The sequence below is a fragment of the Gracilinanus agilis genome, chromosome 4 (assembly GCF_016433145.1).
Source record: "Gracilinanus agilis isolate LMUSP501 chromosome 4, AgileGrace, whole genome shotgun sequence".
Lineage (NCBI taxonomy): Eukaryota > Metazoa > Chordata > Mammalia > Didelphimorphia > Didelphidae > Gracilinanus > Gracilinanus agilis.
In genome coordinates, this window is record NC_058133.1 from 97,206,646 (window position 1) to 97,230,691 (window position 24,046).

General features: G+C 34.7%; 2 protein-coding genes across 2 annotated transcripts in view; both read left to right on the forward strand.

Moving 5' to 3' along the window:
- Positions 1–15,789, forward strand: part of LOC123245939 (complement factor H-like) — an 80,557-nt gene extending 64,768 nt beyond the window's left edge. The window contains exons 18-20 of the mRNA XM_044674908.1: positions 8,579–8,761; positions 14,430–14,644; positions 15,539–15,789. Coding sequence (XP_044530843.1) covers positions 8,579–8,761; positions 14,430–14,626 — 380 coding nt within the window. The 3' untranslated portion in view covers positions 14,627–14,644; positions 15,539–15,789. The remainder of the gene's footprint in view (positions 1–8,578; positions 8,762–14,429; positions 14,645–15,538) is intronic.
- Positions 15,790–20,005: 4,216 nt separating this feature from the next.
- The window catches only part of LOC123245940 (complement factor H-like), a 115,292-nt gene continuing 111,251 nt past the window's right edge, over positions 20,006–24,046 (forward strand). Inside the window, exon 1 of the mRNA XM_044674909.1 lies at positions 20,006–20,095. Coding sequence (XP_044530844.1) covers positions 20,006–20,095 — 90 coding nt within the window. The remainder of the gene's footprint in view (positions 20,096–24,046) is intronic.

Sequence of the window (24,046 nt, forward strand, 5' to 3'; positions counted from 1 at the left end):
CTATCTACTGATGTCATGGGTCTGGAAAACTACTAAAAAACTTATCGATGCTTTTCTGCTCAGTCTTTGAGAATTGCCTGGAACCTGGAAAGGTTAAGTGACATGTCCAAGCTCGTTTGATCAATGAAGGGCTGAGATGGCAATTTAAACTAAGTCAATTTTATTCCAAGAAAGAATCTATATCTCTTATGTCTCACTAATTTAATTAAACTTCTTTATTGAAAACAAATTGCTTAATAAAAACATGAGTTCCATAAGGGCAGGAACTGCCTTAAATTTTGTATGTACTCCAGGGCTTAGCACAAGGGCTTTTAAAAACGTTTGTTGAATTGAAATTATTTGAGTTATGTATGCAGTGCAAAGAAATCATTTCTTTAGAAGGAATTAAATATTTTTATTATAATCTTTCAGAAAAAGTTTGGTGGTCCTGCCTTCATTAATGTCACTTCTATTTTTTTATATTCTCAATCAAATATCATAGCTTCTATTTTATCCTCTTTCTTCTAAAGATTTCTGATGTCTTTTAAATTATTGATTCAATTTCTTGGAATTTTCTCTAACCTTGACTTCCATAACTCTACACTTTCCTGGCTCTCTTCTGCTTCCATGTTTTCTCTTCTTTTTTTTGATCATTTTCTACTACAGTTCTGAACTAGATTTTTCTATTAGGAAGTTATTTTCTAAGTTTATAGTAATCCCCTGAAAATAGTGTATTTTTACACCCCTTTTTCCATCTTCAACCTTGACTTACTCTTTCTAGTTCCACATTTCTTCCTATCTCTAATGTGCCTCTATTTGAATCTCTTGAAGAACTTCAGATTTACATTAGGGCACCTATCATCACATTGATATGGATACTACTACAAATGATACAGATTTCAATCCATACATGCATACCCATGTTGTATGATGTGAGATTGAAATGGCAGAGTGGAATTCCAGCTGCAAGAGAGGGGATCAGGCCACAGCTCAGAATTCCAGGGGCCCCCTGAGAACTCTGAGAGAGGCGGCAGTTAAAGTCAGTTGAGTCCTGGGTTTGAAGTAACCAGGTCACTCTGTTTGCTGATCCCAGATCTTGGTTGCTTTTGAGGGGCTAGAGGCTTGAATCTGAACAAAGCCATTTTAGTTCCTAGCTGCCAACCTGCTTTACTTTGATTTGACCTTTAATCAACATCACAGTTGTCTCTATTTAGTTATTTAGATATAAGAAAAGATTATCTATAGGTTGAGAGAGCTAACTAGCAAATCAAGTTACCTTTCCCCTTTGGGGGGGAGGGGCTGCTTGGCCATAACTATTTTAGGGCTTCCCAGACCTTATCTATCCTAATTTGATCTCCCTTCCTTCCCTTCCCCACATATCATTAAACCTTTAATCATTTGGCTGCAGTGTCCGGCTATATTTAGGGAAATACTCACAACTCCTCAAACTGACTTCCTCCTGCCTTGCAGCCCAAAGTACAACCCTTCCTCCGTGTCTTAAAAGCTTCAAAGACATCAAGCTTCTCCTATTTTCTCCTATTCAACCCTGTGGGGAAATAGTTTAGAGAAGGTTTTCATCTTTAGGACTTCTGTCTTACCTAGTTTCCTGACTGAGCCCAGAAGATAACAGATCAACCTCCATTTTCTAACTGATTTTCTAACTGCTTGGTGGGAGGGGGGAAGTAAAGAAGCACTCAGCAAGATCTTTCCCCCTCCCTGCTGACAAGCCTGCTTGAAAGCCTGTGTATGTGTTCTCTCCATAAACCAAAAGATTAGCAAGAACTGATTACTCTACAGACCACTGGCATCTTACAGTTTCCCAAATATAATAATGATTTTTGAAAAGTCTTTTGGCCCATAGGCCAATTCATATGGATCTTATGATCTCATCACTATAGAAATTTCATCTAACTATATAGCTTGAAGGCCATCTATGCCTGCCTTTTCTGTATGGCTCTGTACTTTAATTCCATTGAATTGTAGTGGAGGATTCACCTTACATGAGAGAAGCATTTCTTAAGATCTGTTGATATAGAAAAAGCATCATTGTAGCACATTGCATTTATATTGCTTCTCCTTTGTTCACAATATATGATCAGTCCAAGTCTTCTTCTGATTAGGTATTTCTCTTGTGACAGCTTTTACTCCTTTTTTGCTTGATTCCATTTTGAAATATTTCACAGCCTAAATATGCCCAGTGCACATTTCTTCATCACACTTCATGCGATCTTCAAATTCAGTTCTTCAGAGACTTTAGTTCTTTGCCTCACCATATAAATTTTATTTCTTAAAAGGGCATCAATTTAATTTATTTACATAATTTATATTCATTTATTCTATTTATTATTTATAATTTGTATAATTTATTATCTTTGGGTTATTAAGATAATTTCCTGATTTCCCAGAAAGGAAATTATCCCCAACCTGTTCTCCAACTATTTAATTTTTTCTCATCAGTGTTTCTATTCATAATGCCTATCCAAGATGTGTGTATATACATGAAATGAAGACAAGATGTCCCAATAGCAAAAAGAATTACATCCTACTTTCCCACCAAACATCCTTCCTGAAACTCTAGAAAGTCAATTCATCAAGAAAATGACAGAAATCTTATAGAAAAATCTAAATAAAATTAGAATTATTTTTTTCTAGCCCAAGAGAGCATACATAGAGAGAGAGAGAAAACTACAGACACTACTGCCAGGATATGTCCAGGAATACACAATCTGCAGAACAATATAGCACCAAGGCAAGAAATAAACTGAAATTGAGAATGATTTTGACAGGGGCTGCCTGAATACTCATCTCTTCCTTTCCCCTAATGTTGCTTCAGATTAGACCGGATGATAGTCCAGCCCTATGTTATCCTCAAGAAAAGGCTTAAGGACAGTCCTAAGTTAAGGGTTAGACTTATTCTGGCTCCCTCTTCAATTGGCCTCAGTGGTGGTCCTGATGTCTTAGATCTTGACTGGAATTTTATGAAGGCATCTGGGCTCTTCTGGTTCACAAGTTCAATGATTTCTAATTCTTAGAGGCATAATATAAGAAGACTTTAAGACTGTATGAAGTCCAAACACTCTAAAGTGTGGCCAGAACCAGATAAAATGTTTTGGGGCAATATTTAATGAAATAAATGAAAATTAATAAAGCATAATGTTAATATGTGGTTTCCTCTACCAATATGTGGCCTGTAAGAATCCTTATGAATAGTTCAGTAACCTTATTTCTATTTGAATCTTACATTACTGCTCTCTCTGGGGAAAAAATTAATTGAAAAAGAAATATTGCAGAGAAAGATTTTTTTCAGATAATTTGGATTACATGAAAATTTTAAAAGTATTGCATAAGAAAAATTCACTGCAATTAGATTGAAAATAAAATAATTTCAGTGTAGAAACTGCACCAATATCTCCTCTGTGAAGATGGGGTTGACTCTCCTCTTGCCTACTTTTAAATTTAATCAGCCAAAAGCATGGACACCCCTACTTAACACTAAGTGGGGGAGGTCCATAAGCCACTTACTAAAGAGGGTGACAACTCTAGAAGCAACTGACCACTTTATGGGCAGTGCTAAGTAAATTTAAAGACTGTAATTGATCTCTGTAAAATGGAGGAAGGGACAGGAAACAATATTTTAAAAAAGTATAAAAAATGATGCACTTCCTGTGCAAGAGGTCTTCATCCTGAATTTTAGGGTTGAAGGATCTTGGACTGGAACAGTGGCTTGGAGCTATGACTTGGACCTTGGATTCTGGATCTTGGACTGCTTCTGGAAAGACTGCTACTGGATCTTCTCTTTTGGTGCTTAGACAAGGGTGAGTGAGAAGCTGATGCTCTTTTCCTGGCTTCTGAAGAGATTATTTCCAAAGAGGCCTCCCCTTCTTTGAGGAGGCCACATGGGTGGAATCCTTATTTAATTTACCACTGGGACCTGTAGTTAGGGTTAGCCCTGCCAGAGTTGAACAGGCACCAGAGTGAATATTTAGTGTGGAAGGATAGACATCTCCTCTATCCTCTTTTTTCATTTCTCTACTTCACTTTCTCCAAGTTTTTTGTAAATAAAAGTTGCTAAAAGTCATTTTTGACTTGGGCTGTATTAATTTTAAAATCAGGGACCACAATATTATCTTAGAATTCTCAGACATTTAATCCAACCATAAAATTTAATTCCTTACAACTAGAGGAGGAAGACTCATTCCAAAATGTATTTTTAGATATCAGCACAATGGGATCCACCAAGACTAAGGAAACTGCTCATTACAGGTAGCAGAGAAACTTGTTTCTTATCTATACTTCAAGATGAGAGAGAGAAAGGGAGAAAGGGAGAGAGTGAAAGAGAGAAAGAGAGACAGAAGGAAGAGGGCAAAGAGAAAAGGGTAAAGATTAGATAATTAGGAAATCCCCTCAGTTGTGAATTGGTAAATAAACAAAGGAGAATGAGAAAGAATTGGTTTCACAAAATCAAAGTAAGAAAGGATTGTCCAAAAAGAAATGGTGGTTAACCATTATATATATGCAGCAGATAGGTTAAGACCTGGGGATTAGAAAATATAACTTATTTGACAAAATAATTTGATATGTATTTATCAAGATGTAATTGATTAAGTAACTATGGTGAGAAAGTACAGATTGAGTGATGAAATTGACAAATAAGTGGAAAATCATTGAGGAATAAATGACAGGAAAGAAAATTAAACCAATACATACATACATACACACACACACACACACACATATATATATATATGTATGTATATATATATATATATATACACCTTTTTCTAGCAGGTTTATTAAAGAAGAGATGAAAAGGAGACATAAATTTTAGGGGCCTTTTTTGTAACCAGATTTTCATTGTGTTTTTATACCATTAAAAGTGGTGCCATGTTTCCTTTTTGTATATTTAATTTCAGTGATTTTCCTCCTGTAAATTTTAATTGTTTTCCAAAATAGTTGCATGAATTCTAAATGCCATCAACAGAGTTGAAATTTCACCAGAATTAATTCATATTATTTAATTTTTTTCTAATTTGTTGAATATGAGTTGAATACTCAAATTTTATTTAGTAGGTTTGTTTTTTGGAGTATCCTTTGATTTAGTTCTCCGTGGTCAGCAATTTTTTTAATAATTTATTTCATTTGGCCTTTTATCCATTGGGCAATGGCCCCTGGTCATGTGAAAGAAAAATGCCACTAAATATTATTGTTTTAACTACATTTTTTATGGACGTCTTTTATTGAAGCACAAACTGTTTACTTTGGGAGAGGTTTTGATAAACAGATTCTTGTGCCAATAAGAAAAAAAAGTCCTTTCCAATTAAAGGCATTTTTTTCACTTATATTTCACTTCCATAGTAATTGTGAAAAAAAGATGTAGAAACTCTCCTCTTAGATGAAAAAAACAAAACTGAATAGTGCAATCTTCCTTGAATTGCATACCTTAATAATTGAGATACATTAATATATTGGAGTCTTTAGAAATATGATCTAGATCAGTAGGATGAATATTCTTTTGTTTATCAATATTTAAAGCAATGTGAAAAGCATATTTTCTCTATGTTCACCAAACTAGCAGGGGGAGTATCCTTAATTTTCTGGGAAGAGAGAGTTTCCCCAAATGTAAGCTTTCATTGGGTTTATCGTCTGCAATTGTTTTAAAACTGGGAATTTCTGTCCTTTGAGGAAAACTAAAGACAATGGAAAAAATAAATACACTGTTATGACATTATTTTTAGCTTTTCCAACATATTAAATATCTATAGTAATATTAGCTTCCAAAATATTCTGGATTTCCAAGAATTCCCAACACATTTCTTGTATAGAAGTCTTTAGAAGTATAATGAATTAAGTTTTATGGTTGGACTGAATGTATGAGAATTGTAAGATAATACTGTGGTCACTGATTTTAAAATTTATACAGCCAAAGGTAAAAATGACTTTTAGCAGTTTTTATTTACAAAAAAGATTGAGAGAGTGAAAGTAGAGAAGTGAAAAAAAGAGGATAGAGGAGATGTCTATCCTACCACACTAAATATTTGCTCCAGTTCCCTTTCAAGTCTGGCAGGTTTCATTAACCCCAACTGGAATGCATGGTGTAAAATTAAACAAGGGTTCCACCCATGTGGCCTCCTCTAAGAAGGAAAGGCTTCTTCAGAACTAATATCTCCAGAAGCCAGGAAAAGACGGTCAACTTCTCACTCATCCTTGTCTAAGCTCCAAAGGAGAAGATCCAGGAACAGTCTTACCAGAAGTAGTCCAAGATCCAGAAACCCAGTCTAAGTCTCAGCTCCAAGCTTCAGTCCCAGTCCAAGATCCTCTAACCATAAAATTCAGGACGAAAACCTCTTGAACAGGAAGTTTATCAACTTTTATAGTCCTTTTTTATATCACTTCCTGTCCCTACCTCTACTTTACAGAGACTGGGTGAGGGCTCCAGCCCAGACAGAGTGCCCCCTTATCACAGGTACTGGAGGCTTAGGACCCTGAACCACAGCTGGTAGGGAGGCATCTGGAGGAGAGAGGCAGGGAGGAGGGCAGCCTGGTCACAGCTTTCAGCCACCACACCTCCATCTTAGACCTCTGCCTCTGGAAGTTTTGGCCTTGGAGCACACCCAGCTCTGCAGAGCAGCTCAAATGACTTAATTCAGTCTATCAGTAGTTCAGATAAGAAGCCTCCAGAGGGAAGAAAATCAATCTCCAGCATCCCTACCCCACCTACTGCACTGAGACCTACAGTAAGTATCCAGCTGACTGGGATCTCAGGGAAAAGGCTGCAACCACAACAGGGTCCCTTGGTACCACCACGGGAAGCTAAGGGCTTATAGTATGTTGTTGTGATGAAATGCAATTATACTATTTCACCCTTGATAATTCTGGAGGACTTATAGTGAAAAAATATTTTTCTATTCCAGAAAAAGAAATGATTGAGTCTGAATGCAGATTGAGTCATCCTTTTTATTTTACTTTCTTTGTTTTGGCAGGGAATTTTTCATCTGTTTTCTTTTGCATCATGGTTAATATGGAAATATGTGTTTTTTTCTGTTTTCCTGTGTGTAATTTATTAAATTGCTTGCTTTCTCAACAGGAAAGAAGAAGAATGTGAGTTAGGGAATTTGAAACTCAAAAGTCTAAAAACATTGTAAAAGTTTTTCACATATTATTGAGAAATATTTTAATGGAATTCATAAAATTACACAGGGAGGGAAAGAACAGCAAGGAAAGAGTACATGGGAGTAAAGTATAAAAAGATTGTCCAACTGTCTTTTCAATATTGACTTTTCCTAAAGGTTGTGCAATTCTCTGCACTGGGACATGTTATAAACTACCTAAGATGTTGAACACAGAGAAGATGAAAGAGTTTGACAATGATTAATCTACAAGAGAAATTCAACAACAACTTCTGATTTTTTTCACATTCTCTAGAAAAATACCAGCCAGTGGTCAATGGTCCCTGGTAGCAAAAGAAGCAATGTAAAAATATCTTCACCTCCTCTTCCACCTACTTTAGACAGTGTAATGAGAGTCATATTGCTATAAATAGTTGACAGAGTTGCTGAGTGGACTTTCTTGTTAGATCGGAGCTTTATTTACTATCTTATTAGCTCTTGTAAAGGATAAATTTAGTGGTTAGACTTAAATTATATGAAATAACATGGTTGCCAAAGTTATATCTCAAGTCAGAAGTTTATTTACCAAAATAGAGGGGAAACAATAAACTAGAGAAACGTGAGAAAGGTTAGGGAAAATAAGTATACTAGTCTTCATCCAGGAAAGCTGGTAGTGAATAGATTGAAGCTAGTCTCTTAGGAAACTAGTAAAGGAATCAGCCATTTTCATTCACCTAACAAAGTAGTCCAGGAGTCAGAATCTAAGTCATATTTGATTCAGATTCTATCATTTTAACTTATTTCATGATACCCAGTTTATCCTGAATTTGCCATTATATATTTTTGAATATAAAAAATATGCTTTTAAAACAACTTCTGAGCACAATTACACTGTGAATTCTATATTCTCCCAAAAATGAATGAGTTATACATTCTCTGCAAATGCATTAGCTCAAAATTCTGTAAGACTTCTCAAAATGTCCTCAAATAATAGGCTAACATTAAAAATTAGAAAGCCTAGCATCCTTACAACCACTAGTTCCCTCAGGCTTTTTACTCCTATTTAGTCCTCATTACAAAGCATAATTCTTATGACGTTGGCATTTTTCCTCTGGCTGCTGGACCTATTTATGCTTTTATCTAACATTATATGTAGTGAAGTGCATAGCATTTGGTAGATTAATTTAACACTTATTGACAGACTGGTTGACTCCATAAAACCTTAGTAAAAAATGAGAGTGAAGGAGCCTAGAGAAATCAAGATGGTGATCCATATGGAAGTAGAGTGTGGATAGTCTCTATACGGGTAGAGAATTAGCCATGTACACAAATCACTTTCATGGTAATTAGAATTTGAAAAGATGTGTTGCAGGGTTCAGTAGGATGAGAACTTGAAGGATGTGGAATGGTTATCAAATTCATAATTAATGTTGTAATTTAATCTCTTATCTCATTTGTTTCTTACCAAATATAATTCTTTCTTCCATTCTCAGAGGAAGTTGGAAAATGTGGACCACCTCCATCTATTAATAATGGAGACATTGCAACCTTCCCATTATCTGAATATGCACCAGAATCAAGAGTGGAATATAGATGTCAAAAATTTTATGTGCTACAGGGTTCCCAATTTGTGACATGCAAAAAAGGAATATGGACAGATCCACCAAGATGCTTTGGTATGTACTAAATAGATTCTTAGTTCATTAGGAAAATGTCATTACTGAATGAAATGATCAGCTGATATAATTAAAATGTCATGAGATAATATTATAGGTGACTAAATCCCAATAAACAAAATTGACTCTACTAATAATTCTCAAAGGAATGCTTAATAGTTTTTCATGCTTCATTTTATAATAATCTTTTCTCCAAGATTTTATGCCTTGTCATTCCCCCATCTAGAGTTGTTATTATTCTGTGACTATATCTATATGTCAGTTTCTTTATTCTGATTTGATCATGCCCTGATTACTGGGATCAGTAACTGAATAGAAAAAAAATGATGTGTACCTTTCTCTCAGTATTGAAAGAGTACTATTCTTTATTTTCTACAGTAGAAAATAAAAAGAGCAACTTAACTTCCCCTTATACCATTTTCTATCTGTTTCAGTTTTTACATAGCACAATGTGTAAGATACTTGGGACAATTTTAACTCACTTTGCTAGGTACTTTTTGATATATAAAGTTGACTGATTCATAGGCCTTAAAGTGAAGAATTTTGTAATTTTCTTATTTTGAGAATTTTCTCCCATTTGATTAAGCTGACAGAATGATGAACACATTCACTGGTACTGTATTCAGATACAACTAAATTCCAAACAGACTCTTGATGAAAATTTTTCAGATAAAAAAATATTTCCATATAAAACAAATCCATAATCCCCCAAGCTCCAGAAAATTAACAAGGGCTGAGTTGTGTTAACAAGAGACACTGTTGCATAATAGGGGAAAATATTTCTGGATTAAGATCAGATTCATTGTAGGGAATGCCCACAAATCCTTTGGAGTATTAGAAACAATCTGGTGTTTTTCTTCATGACTAAGGGGAAAGAAAGGTTAGTGGTCCTGACCACTACCAAAAAGTTTGATTCTTTACCTGCACCTTCTCAGAATCAGGAATCATTGTCAGACTTATGGAACTGAATTTGATCTTAGGTTCTTCTAAAATTATATAAAGCAAATGCTGGCCATTTCTGCCCTGAGTTTGGAGCAGTTTCACTTGATTGAATTTCAAGGCATCTATTAAGAACTTTCTCAGTGTGAGAGAATCTCAGAAATGTGGTGGAATGAGAAGTAACCTAGAGCATAAATTTCCCCATAACAAACCCTGAAGTAGACAAGAAAATTTCCCTCTTGAACAGAGCAATAAGGGCAATAAAAGGAAGAGGAGAATTGAAAGAATTCACTTCAGGATAATTACTACAAACAACAGAAATAATTGAAAAAATAATTGTGGAAATACACTCATGTAAAGGCTTGTCAAAGTTCCCATAAAAAATACACTGGGGGATAATGCACCCCAAAGTATATGTCTAATGATAATAACATCAAGAATATAATATTGTTATACATATATGCACATAATTGTATTTAATAACATCTAAGTTACTAAGAGAAAACAATTGGGGAATTGTAAAACTACATTGAAATTAACATAATAGTAGGAGATATCAAGATTCCTCTCAGACCTAGAAAAATCTCACAAATTTTATATAATACAACAAATATGATACTTACTAGATTCTTATTAAAAATTAAATTCACTGTATCTTTGACAATATCTAAATACTAATGCTATATGAATTGCATTTTCCTCAGTACCTTTCATTCACTTTGCAAAACACTGAAAATATACTTAAGCAGAAATAATAAGCAAATGCAGTGTAAAGAATAATGCAATAAAATAATATTTAACAAAGGAAATATTAGCATGGCACATAGAAAAATAAAGACTAATGAGAATTAATGAGAGCTTAATTATTAGTGAGTGGGGCAGATGAAAACTTAGAGAAAGATAACATAGTAAAATTTGAAAGATCCTTTTAGGGATACTCTTAGGAAAAAAATTCTTATTTCTGAAAACATGTCAAAACAGAAAAGCAAGTATCAATTCAATGGACTTTAAATTTAAAGGGATACAAAATAACCAGATCATTGAATCCAATGCAATTTCAAAAGAAAAAATGTCTCAAAAAATATTTATCACCATTAGAATTTCTACTTGCTAGAATGATGAATTGGAACCAAAGAGGTAGTAATCTAACTCTATAATTCAGTTCACGGGACATATCTTATCAGTGAAGAGTGAATATGAAATTATCATGTTGATCAACTACAAATGATAACTATCAATATGTCTTGATGGCAGTAGAAACATAATAATGTGGTTCTACTAATTCTAGTATGTTTCTAGTAATTCTTTATTGGAATTACTACAATTAGTAGCTAATAATTCTAATAAGGTGCAACTAGTAGTTAAATTTCTCAGAAATCACCTAGAACAAATGATGAAGCTAACTCTCTTAGAGTCATTAAACGAAATTTCTTCACTTGCCATAAGAACTGTTCAATTGGCATTATTTAGTATTAATTTATTTTCAGATATATAATCCAGAGAGGGATTTGGAGAACCTTTCTAAAGAAAAAAATCTTTATTATCTAAAATATCATATTAGATGAAGAAAGAGAAAGAAAGAGAGATATTACATATGAGAGGAGTCACTCTCCTGTAATGCTATTTTAAATTCACTTTGAGTTTCCATTTCTATCTTAACCCATTCCATGTTTGTTATATTAAAGGAACTAATAATGACAAAGATATTAATTTTAATTTCTTAATAAGAGGAAGCCATTTCAAATAGTTTTGTAAATCTTAAAGTGTGTTTTTAAATAAGATGAATTAAAGGAAAATATACTATATTTGGCATCTGGTTTAATATGAGATCAAATCCCGCCACCAAAACTTCTTTTACTTCTGTCTCTCTTGTTGATAGATATCTTGTTATTATCTTTTGATATCTTATGGCACAAATATGCTGGTTCCCCATTTCCTCATTTCTACATTAGGAATAAGATTGCCTATTTACTGGGCAGTGTTTTTTGAAGATCAAATAAAATATGTGACAATTAATATTGAGGCAATAATATTTTCCTCAAGAACCAAGAAGAACAATACCTTTTTTAGCTAATACTTTTTTCTTCAAGAAATTAATATAGTTAATAAAAACAATTGATTAGCCTAGTGAGATCACTAAAACCAGATCTCAGTCTTAAAATCATTTCTTATCATGACCCCATTTTTCTTATTTCCTGTATTGTTTGCCACTCTTTCTTGACAGTGAAATTGTCTTCCACCTTAATTGGGGTGGGGGTGTCAGCAATACAGTCTTCCTACTTTCTCTTCTACTTTTCTTGACTTCATGTTTTCATTCTTTCCCCAAAGGTGACATATTACAAGGTTGAATATTTTGCCATTTTTTTCTTTTCACTACACATTGTTTTTGGAGATCATGGTTGTTCCTATAGTTTCAATGACTACTTGGTCAGAATGAATGCCCACCAATATCTCCATGCCATCTCCATACAAAGCTGGAAAAATGTTTATTTGCAGAAGGGAATCAAGTAGCTCAGCAATGATGGCCTTTTCTGGAGGTGACCTTGGTAGAAACTGAATGATCCCCAAAAGATTAAAGTTCTTGGGGGCAGCTGGGTAGCTCAGTGGATTGAGAGCCACGTCTAGAGACAGGAGGTCCTAGGTTCAAATCCAGCCTCAGACACTTCCCAGCTGTGTGATCCTGGGCAAGTCACTTGACCCCCATTGCCCACCCTTACCAATCTTCCACCTATAAGTCAATACACAGAAGTTAAGGGTTTAAAATTAAAAAAAATTAAAAAAAGATTAAAGTTCTTTTACTAGACGACTCATCAAAAATGTTCACCTAATTTTAAGTGAAATTTAAAACTAGAAATACTGACAATAACTGATTAATGAGGGAATAAAAAATATCAATGGGGCATTTCTCTTTTTTCACTCACAAATGATAAAAATAAATAAAAAGAATGTAAACCTTCTTAAAATAAGTCCCTGAATTTTCATCTTTTATTCATCCATGATTTAGGATGTCACAAATATAGGATACCATAATAGTATCATAACTTAGAAAATAGGGTTTTCAGGATGGGGCAAAAGAATTGCTGCAATGAAAACTCTTAGCATAGCAATATCATCAATATAATCAAAATGGATATAAAAGGGGACATGTAGGTGACTTAGGAAGTTGGAAGTCAGGTCTAGAGATCTTCAAACCTGGCTTCTTACACTTCCAAGCAGTGTGATAATGGACAAATTATTCAACTCCCATTGTCTAGCTCAGTCATGGACAAACTTTTTAAAACTTTTTAAAGAGGGGGCCAAAGGAAAGGAAAAAAAGACTTTAGGTGGACCAGTATAATTATGTCTAGCCGTGGGGGAAGGGGTAGCTACTGCAAGGAGGCTCCTTTGATCTGGGTCACAGGCAGTGGCAACCTGATAGAACTTTTGTATCTGGCCCTCCGGCCATAGTTTGCCCGTCACTGGCCTAGCCTTTACCACTCTTCTGTCTTGGAAAAAATACATAGCATTGCTTTTAAGATGGAAAGTAAGGGGTTTTTAATGGATACAAAAGCAAATTCTGCAAATTATATCTTAGCCAGCTTGAATTCAATTTCTGGAAAAATTCTAGGATATTTTATAAGTGATAGTTTGTTAAGTAATTACAAGAGGAAGTCGTTATCTCTATGAGAATAATATCAAATGTAACAACATAGACAAAATTAATACTACTTTTGGATTAGAGGACCTCATGTATACAGAATACTTGTGTTTCAACACAGTGCTTGATGAAGATTCTCATGATTTTCTCATAGGAAGATAGGGAAATTTGGTCTGGATTATGAATCATCCTAGATTGGCAGACTATCAAATGCCTTTAAGAGTGATTGTTAATTGATCTATAGCAATAGAGTGGTGCTCTGAGGGTCAAATACTGTGCCATTACCTCTGATCTCCTATGTCTTTTTACTAATAATATAGAAAAATAAATATATGCCATGTCTACTATATCTTTGGATAAGTTAGGAGCATAGATTTAGAGCTGGAAAAGATATAAGAAATTTTATGTAAATATAGTCCATACTCATCATTTTACAAATGAATTTAATAAACTCCCTATATAAAATTTTAAGACCATATTTGAAACTGAAGTTCTTATTTTCCTCTTAAATGCAACCCTCTTCCAGAATTCTCTGTGTCTTTCAAGGCTATAAATGAGAAATGTAACAAAATTATCCACAACCCTGATCCTTTACTCTCTATTAGGATCACTGTTTTTCTCAGACTCTACTTTGGGAAAAGACTGAAAAGCACAGAGATGGTAGTTCCTGGATTGCTGTAGCAAACAAGGATATTTTCCTTTAGATGCTGGGTGAGAAGTCACAGCTCTGATCATGTTATGCTTTAGACTAGGGGTCGGCAACCTTTTTGGCCGTGAGAGCCATAAACGCCACATTTTTTAAAATGTAATTTCGTGAGAGCTGTATAGTGCTCACAATGAGCACTCCTGTAACAGTGTGAGCTCCTGTAACAGCACCTGAAAAAAAAATTGACTTTATGGCTCCTGCAGAAAGAGCCATACGTTGCCAACGCCTGCTTTAGAGTATTATTACTCTGCCTTTTGGGTAAAAGAACAGGAGAAAATTGGGTTACATTTTTACTGCAGAAATATCTTTTATGTTCCCAATTTTTTTGAAAATGTAAAGTTGTACATTTACTATCAACTGTAATAAGTATTCTTTTCATCTTTCAGAGGGATGCACAGTATCTGAAGAAATAATGAAGAGAAATAATATACAACTTCGATGGAAGAACACTGAAAAAATCTATTCAAGAACAGGACAAGAAACTGAATTTTATTGTATTTGGGGATACCGTAGGGCTGAGGGGTCACCTCCATTCAGAGCAACATGTGTGGAAGGAAAAATCAATTATCCCATATGTGTATAACATAACCTTTCCATAGAGGTGAGTTTTATGCTAATCCTGAGCTCTTCTGATCTGAGTATTCCTCCTACTTTGTGACATTATCCCTAATCCAGTGTAATTCTGTAAGATTCAAAGGTATGCATTACTGTAATATTTTTGTGATCATCAGTATGTAATGATGAGAAAACTACATGATTCACTTTTTTTCCTTCAGTAAAACTTTTTTTCTCCAGGCTCATGCAAAAACCATTTTAAGCATTCATTTTCTAAAATATTAAATAATGAATTCTCTCCTCTCTTCCCTTACCCCTGTGTGAGATGATTATGAGTAAATTGATATTAGTTATAATACACATGCTATCAAACAAAGCATGTTTCCATGTTCACATGTTAAGTAATAAGACATTAAAAAACAACTATGAAGAAAATAAAGTGAAAAATCATAAGCCTCAGTCTACATTTAAATGCCCAGGTGGATAACATTTTTCACAATGAATCCTTTGGGATTGTTTTGTCTCATTGTATTACTGAGAAGAGCTAAGTTTTTCACAGTTGTTCATCATACAGAATTGTTGTCACTGTGTACAGTGTTCTCCTGATTCTGCTCACTTCACTCTGCATCAATGCATGGAAGACTTTCCAGGGTTTTCTGAAATCCTCCAGCTCCTCCATTCTTATGGCACAATAGTATTCTATTACAATCATATAGCACAATTTGTTCAGTCACTCGCCAACTGATTGAAACTTCCCCTATAGATGAGGGTTTGCCATCAAGCTAAATATATCTGTCTTCTCTCCCCACAAAAGTACTATGTTTTAAAATACAAAATCAAAGGGTTTGCATAGCAACATTCTTCTATACAAGTCATTTGTTAAAGTTGAATATTTTTATTCATTTGCTAACTTTTACTTTTCATTGTTTTATTTCCTTAGGAATTCAACTATAGAATAAGGAAGAATGACAATGTCAGCCATCTCTTATGACTATTTGGAAATGACAACCTTGGAAAATGCTCAGTTTCATGCTATCTTATTTATCCACTTTCTATTTGGTAATAAATGTTTCAGTTTATGGATATTCACACAGTTGATCCATCATTCATTCAATTTTCTTTTTACTCTAAATGTTCACATTTTAAACTGCACAAGCTAGGGTATGAAACAATTAATAAAACATCAAGATGTATCAATAAAACTTTCACTATAAGAAAACTTTGAGTTATTTAATTTCCTGGCTTCAAAATTTCTCCTTATGTTCTGGGATTAAATTCTAGGGGTGTGGGTCTATTCTGAAATAACTGGAAGGATTCACTAATTCTAGAGAAGAGAATTCTGTGTAGGGGTTGGAAATCCCTTTGATCACATTTAAAATTCAAATGTTCCTTGTATCTAAAAGGGTCAGTGTTTTCTATTATTGATATATTTGATGATTGTTCTTTATCTTCAGAATATCATAGAAAGCAGGAAAGGTTCTAATCAAAAGCCAATAGTGTACTAGCTTTTCTCATGGAAAGAGTGTGAAGTGTACCAGCTATAAGTGAAGACAATATCTAATTCCTGGCAAAAATTATTAATGTTTTAAAAAAGAGAAACTACGCAATATCTAGAAACAGAAACAATTAGCACAAAAGAGAAAACTTCAAAAACAAATCATGGAGAATAATGTAATTTATTTTATAAAAGAGTTACTAGACTGTCAAATCACAGAAATACTGAAAGTCCAATTTACCTAGAGTTTGCCATCAGACAATGTCTCTTGATATCCTGGACAAATTGGAGAGTTGTAGCTACATGATAGTTCAGTTAGCTGAGCTTGCAACTGGTTGAATGCTGAGACAAAAGGCTAATTATTAGTGGATTGATATCAGCTTAAAGAGAAAGCTCTTGTTAAATGCTTTAGCTATTTTCCCTAAACCTCTCTTAAAAGCACTTGTATTAATTACTTGTTTTAGGATGCTGATGTCAATTTAGTTTTTCAGATATTTTATTTTCCTCATATTTAATAACAATTTTCAACGTGATCTTTCTGAAATTATAAGATACCAATTATCTCCTTCTCCCCATTACCTTCCTGCTTCAGAATCTGATAAAGCAATTTTATCTGTATTACACATGTGTTATCAAGCAAAGCATCCTGGAATATTATAAATTCTGGAATTAATTGGCCATCAGACTAAATCCATGCAGATTAAATTTAATAGTAAAAAATTTAAATCTTTATACTTAGATTCGAAAAGCAAATTTAAACCAACAACACAGAAGAGATATACCTAGGTTCTATTTCACATATTTAGCTCATATTTTACCTAAAAGCAATTCAGTTTTTTGATAGATTGCAAGTTCAATATTTTTCTATTCAAGGATTAAGCAAAGTATCATCCTAAGCAGTTAGAAAACAGCATTAAGATGAATATCTTATCTGTTAAAGAATGTTTCAGGAGGGGAAGGAGATAAATACTGTATGCACACAAATGATAATACAAGAGAACTGAGAGAGGGGTTCTTAACTGAGGAGATATAGGAAGGCTTTTTATAAGAGGTTGGTAATTGTCTGAACTTAGAAGAAAACCAAAGATTGCAAGAAGTACAGGATGAGGAAATACAATAAAACCTGGCAGCTACAAAAGATAATAGGAACTTTTTTCTTTCTACTAGATTTGTGATTTCATTGGTTTAGGCAATTCCAAGAGTAACCCCCACTTCTCATATGAATCATCATCCTCCTAAAAGTCTGACTACAGCCTCCATTAGTCTCCCCTCCTGTCTATCACCTCCCTACTTGCCTCATCCACTTCACCTTCTACTTATTGGTTTGGTAAGAAAGATTTCTTTGTCCAACTTGGTATCTATGTTATTCCCTCTTTAAACAATTTGGATCATATTGAGGTTTCAGTATTGCCTGCAACACACTCTATTTCCCCTCCTCTGCAAAAGCTCTCCATTTTGTGCCTCTTTTGGTGAGATAATTTCCCCCATTCATCCTCTCTCTTCTGCTTTCTCCTAGAACATCACTTTCTCACCCCTTACTTTTTTTTAGATCATCCTATCATATTCAATTCCCATATATGTCCCCTATGCACATTCTTTCTAACTGTTCTAATAATGATAAAGTTATTGGGAGTTATTAATGTCATTTAACCACATAGAAAGAGGAAGTTTAACTATAATACATCTCATATTATTTCTCTTTCAGGTTTACCTTTTTAGGCATCTCTTAAAATTTTCTATTCATCTCTACTCTTTATATGTACTTATTTTTGTGTATATATGTATTTTGTATGTACATATGTATGTATGTACATACATACATACACACATATGACATAACCCTTCTGCCTCTCACCACCTGACAGACTTTGCTAGACTGAGCCTGTCAGCTGTCCCCTTTCAACAGCTGCCCAGGCAGGGAACCACTGAGAAATTGTATGTGTTCTCTAGTTCCTCAACCTGGGGTTGGAATGAATATTGATAAGGGCTATTGGTACACTGATTGGATAACACTGTGGATCTGACTCAGTGACTGTCTCCCCTTCCCAAGGGTTTTAGATATATTCACCACTCATGAAAGGTACTTTGTAGCAAACAACTATATTTAATTCTAGCTAAACAGGGCAAAGGGCAGAGTTAGTGGCTTTGAAACATGCTTATATGTTAGCTGAAGGAAAAAGGGCTATTGTCTATACATTTTCTCATTATGCATTCTTGATCTGCCATGCCACCAGTTCCATCTGGAAACAGAGAGGTTTTATTATATTAGGGGGAAAACAGATAGCTCATGTGGGGATTATAACAAGAATTACTGGCAGCTGTTCAAAAACCAAAGGAATTGGCCAGAATACATTGCAGAGGTCATTCTTTTGGTAGAGATCCAGTTTCTTGAGGTAGTCACTGTGCTCATGTTACCACCCATTATGCTGCACAAAATACCCCAGCATACATAATGAATTTCTCAGTCATAGAATCTGAAGATCTTGAAATGAGATATCTAGATTCAGAGATTCAAACAGGAAAGCACAGTTTTGGAGCTAGTAAAGAGAATGGCATTTGGATATCATCAACAGGAAAGCCAATCTTTGCAAAAGCATTTTTCAATCATATTTGCCAGGCTATTCATAAAAAAGGACATTTTGGGACACAGGCTTTGGTTGATAGTATGAAAAGGGTATAGCTAATCCCGGGAATTACCACTGTGGCAAACAAAATTTGTTCTAGCTGTTTTATTTCTTAGAAATTTAATCAGAGTATTTTTAAGAAAAGAGATCTACGTTGGAGATCATTACCTTAGACCCCTTTTGAAAATCTGCAAATAGATTATATCAGTATGCCCAAAGCAGGAAAATGCTAGTTTTGCTTAATATTGGTGGATAAATTGACAAGATGTCCAGAAGCATTTCCAACTGCTAGGAACACATCAGCATTTGTAGTTAAGATCTTGCTGAGAGAGATTTTTCCAAGATTTGGAGTTCCATTTAGGATTGACTCAGACAAAGGGGCCCATTTCACAGATGGCATTCTAAAATAAGTATATGAGAACTTAGGAATCTCAACAAAATATCATGTCCAGTACCATCCACAAAATTCAGTCCAAGTAGAAAGAATAAATAGAGAAATCAAAACTAAGACAGGGAAATTTTGTGTCAAGACACATCTGAAATGGCCAGACATCCTATCCTTAGTCTTATTTTATATCTGTATAAGACTACAGGCTGACACCCATGTTTCATCATTTGAAATGTTTTATGATCATCCACCTTTACAAGCCCCAAATTGTAAAACTGTCTATGCTTTGATGTTAAGGGGTGACATCCAGATAGCATCCTACATAAGTGTCTTACAAAATAGGTTAAGAGAACTGCATGATAAGGGACTTCTAGTTCAGAGTGGTCCTCGGGACTGTTCAGTACATAATATCAATCCAGGTGACTCAATTTACATATAAAACTTCAACAAAACCTCAGCAACACAACAATCATGGGTTGATCTGTTCATGGCAGTTTTAACTTCACCTTCTGCAATAAAGGTTTTATACAAAGAGTCATGGTTTCATTGCTCACACATTAAAAAGGTTCCTTTTTAGAATAAGGAGAAGGAGGAGGAGAAGGGGGAAGAGAAGGAGAAAGAGAAGGAGAAGACGAATCTAGAAAAATATAGAGATAGCTGAATGTTTATTATCAGGCAACATGACTGCAGTCCAAAAGATAGGGAAAATGGATCAGATGGAGAGAACTGAAGATGGAAGACATCATAGCAGAATCACAGAGGGAGTACAGCAGACCAGACAATGACAAGAAAATAGACTTTATACAAGGATTCAATACAAAAGAGGATGACAGACTGATATGGATTTAAATTGTAAGGTTTAGTCTCATTTTGCACACAGCACCTGTCCACTATAGATACATGCATCAGTCCTATTGCAACACTGATGTAGTAAGAAGACAGAAGACAGGGACAACAGGCAACAATAGAAGAGGAGTATCTGAAGTTCTGGTGAGTATGGTTACAGCAAACATATACATTTAGGACACATTGATCACAAACTATTGCATTGTTATTACCAGGTGATAGTATTCATGTAGATAAATGAATACATATGTGTCATCTTGGATTAAAATAATGTACTGTCTATTCACATTAGTTCTATGAGGTTTTACCTGGATGGGAAGAATTTGGGACATTCCACTCAGGTAGCATCAGGACTGTGTCATTTGAAATTGCTGTAAGCCCTGGAAGACTACAACTCCCAGGGCTTTCTGCTACAACTTCCTCTGACAACTCCCACTTCCTTTGTGGGAAGTATAAAAGTATAAAAGAGAGTTTTGTGCCTTTTCTCTCTCTCTAGCCTAGAAGCCCTGCTCTCTCTACCTGGAGCTCTCCCAACCCTGGAGCCCTCTGTACCCTGGAGGGTCTACTCTGGAGCCCAGAGGCTCTCTGATCCTGAGCTCTTCAGTGCCTTTTCCCCTTTTTATCTACCTCCTAGTTTTTCCTAGACTTTTCTCTTTCTAATTTAAATAAAACCTAACTATTCTAAACACTAAAGTTGCTCTCTGATCATTTATTTGAGCCCCGGAAGGGCTCTGATCAATTTCTCCCTGCTGGGGCTGGAGACTTCTACCTTCTTTTCTCTTCCTCTACCTTCCTCTCTCCTTTCTCCCTTCCTCCAATTCTCCTACCTTCCTCCCTTCACCCCCTCACAGGACACATATGAGACTATATAAATATTGTTTTGGTTTTATTATTATCAGAGGAGAGAGATCTTCCTGACACAAATATGTATACATCTGTACCATACTTTCCTATATAAAATCTGTGATATACTATGTATATAGAATCTGTATCATAGTTTAACATAGGGTAAGCTAGTGTGTAAATAAGTGTATAAAAATGTAGATATTGTAAATCTTCTACAGGTCTTGTATATTTCTGTATATTTGATTGTAAATAGTTGCCAGATTGAAAAAGTTAAATTTTTAGAATCTGTATATAATTGTACATTTTAAAAGAAATTTTTGTACATAGCTGTAAGTATGTTCAGACTTAATATATATTAGATATGTGCATAGTTAAAGGTTGCAAGGATAGAATTTTTAGGATAAAACACTTAGTTTTTGGTTTTCTGTAGACAATTTTGTTTTCTGTAATAGAATAAGGATTTATTATGAGGAAAAGTTTTGCTTTGAATTGTTTCAAATAAAAATTTTAAGATGCATATTATATAAGTTTTTACATGTTTAGACAGATAGTTTGTTTAGTGTAAATGCATAAGCTACATTGTGTTATTTGTAATTTTATCTTTACAACATTTGACAGATTGAAGATTTTTAAATAGATTTGGGTTTTTTTGTATTAGCATTACAGGGAAAGGTTGTTATTTTGTTTTGGAAATGTTTGCACTTTGCATTTTGCATTTTTTGTTTTCTTGTTATTTTGCATGTTGAATTTTATTAGAGTTATGTAATTTCCTTTTTCCCTAATTTGTATCCCTAGTGTAAGGTAGATAATAGAGATAGAGAAGATACATAAGTTTAAGGTAAGAACTGTTTGTTATACTTTTAGGTAAGTAGGAAAAAAGAGGTTTAGAATAAAGGGGGATTTATGTAGTGATGAGCACATGACAAATCTATTTTTTAACAGATTTGCCCACATGCTGATAGGGCAGAATGTAGGAATAGAGAAATAAAGGATTACAGAAAATGTAAAATAGTCTCTAAAAGGGAAAGAGGAAAATTTAGCCATGAACCCTGAGAAAAGATTTTGGAATGAGAAGGACTGCAGAGGAGAGATTTGGGAGTTAACTAACTCTTCACTGGTTTTCATGTCCCTGAGCTGGAAGAGAGAACAGCAGCTCCATCAGCTCCTGTGACCTGGCCAGTGTTTGGAGAATCTTGGAGGTTCTTGTGCCTTGGAAGATATCTAAGAGGTGATCTGGTTTTTCCTTCAATGTTGAGTTGATTTGTCTTAGGTAATCTAAAGATATTAACATCTGGGACTTTGGGGTTTTTATCTTATAAACCACCCCCAGGCTTGGGGAAGAACTCAGTCCACCTGTGAGTCCATTCTTAAAAGACTTTTTAGAGACAATTTAAAGGTTAACTGATTAAAATTCTGGTATAATTAGTCTAGGTAGTTGGTCAAATGGTTTGGGATTTAAATAAGAACAATGAAAACTGATAAGAAGTTTTGGAAGATCATAAGGACTCTCCTGTGAGAGAGGCATAAAAGGTTGGTTGGAGATCTAGATCTGTAGAATCATGGACATTTTGGTTCTTGACCCTCAGTTCTCTAACCTTAAGTTTCAAAATAAACTTAACTCTTGTGTTTTTCAATATAGTCTCAAGGATTTTTGTGCTTCACTGGCCCTTGAAAGGTCCTTAAGTGGATTTTTTACCACCAATCCATCTGAATCCTTCTCTATATACATATCTACTTCTGGAGGACCATTTCTTTTTCATTAGCTAGGAAATATCTGAGATGAGATTGGAACCTAGTACCTCCCATCTCTAGGTCTGGCTTTCAATCCAGAGCAAACTAACTGCCCCTATCTCCTACTCTTGATATGTACTCCATTCTAAGTACCCTCTCCTTTCCCTCTCTTTTCTTATCCCCTTGCAGTTCTTTCCCTGAAGTCACCCTTCCTTCTCTTATTCCTTTAGTCCTCCATGAGAACTCTCATTCCCTCCCTTTACCCAACTCCCTTCCTTTTTGTTTCTCTGTAGGTAAAGAAAATGTTAACCTTCTAATTGTATAGGTTGTTCTCTATCCCAGATATGAAGAAAACAGGGTTCTAGTACTACCAGCCCACAACTCCCTTCTCCCCCTTCTCCATGGCAGTTCCTCCACTCATTCCTCCTCCATATGAAAAAGCCATTGCACCCTACCTCCTCCTAGTCTTTTATACCACCATTTTGGCTCATTCCATTCCATTCACCTTTACCTCTAATCTTCTATTCATACATGCCCTTCAAAATGACAAGTAATGATGCCATCCATTCCCAAGGGCCATTGATGACATTTTCTCATACCAGAATCAAACAATTTGACCTTTTGGGTTACTTATGATTAGTCTCTCATTAGATAAATTTTCCTGCTGAATTCTGGGTTGTTCAACAGGAATTGTTGAAACTGTTTTAGTTCATTAAATATCAATTTTTACATTTTATAATTATGCTCATCTTTTCTTGATATGTTACTCTTGGTTATAATCTCAGTTCATTTGCTCTATGAAATGCTTAGTTCCATGTAATGAATTATTTTAATGTTGTGGCTGCTAAGTCCTGTGTCCTTGAGACTGTAGCTCTACAGCATTTAAATTAAAAAGACCATGAACTGTAGCCTGATTTTGGAGGTTTTAAGGTAAATTTCCAGAGTGCAACCATTACATATATAAGTTTTTGGTTTTTAAAAAGTAGAAATTCTGATGATTATTTTTCTATAATGGTTAACCTTCATTTTTCTCCTTATAGGTAGGGAAGACTGGCCTGAATTAGCATTTACTTCTGACCATTATTTTTCTCTGATAGATATTAGGGAAAAGAATTTCCCACCTGGGAATTTTCCAAGAGGCACCCTGCAGTCTGGAGTATGGGTGAAATTATTAGAATTTATTAATGTTAATTTGCTAAATTTCTTTTTGAAAAAGACTTCATTCAGAACCCCTGGATCACTAACTATTATCTCAAGACACCTTTTAAGGGGCCAGAATCTGAACAAGATCTTTTTGCAGCCTGTAAATGGAAGGAGTCCCCAGAAAAACTTCTCTACTGTTATAAGGAAAAGAGGATTATAGTAAGAGATGATGGTCTGCAGAGGACAGATGCATGGACTTGGTATCTTTCTCTTGCTTCCCTGTCTAATCTGCCATAGACCAACACCTCTCATAACAATCAAAAGAGGTTTGGGTTAGTGTAGGATAACTAGATTTAGGATTCAGGATTTTTAGGT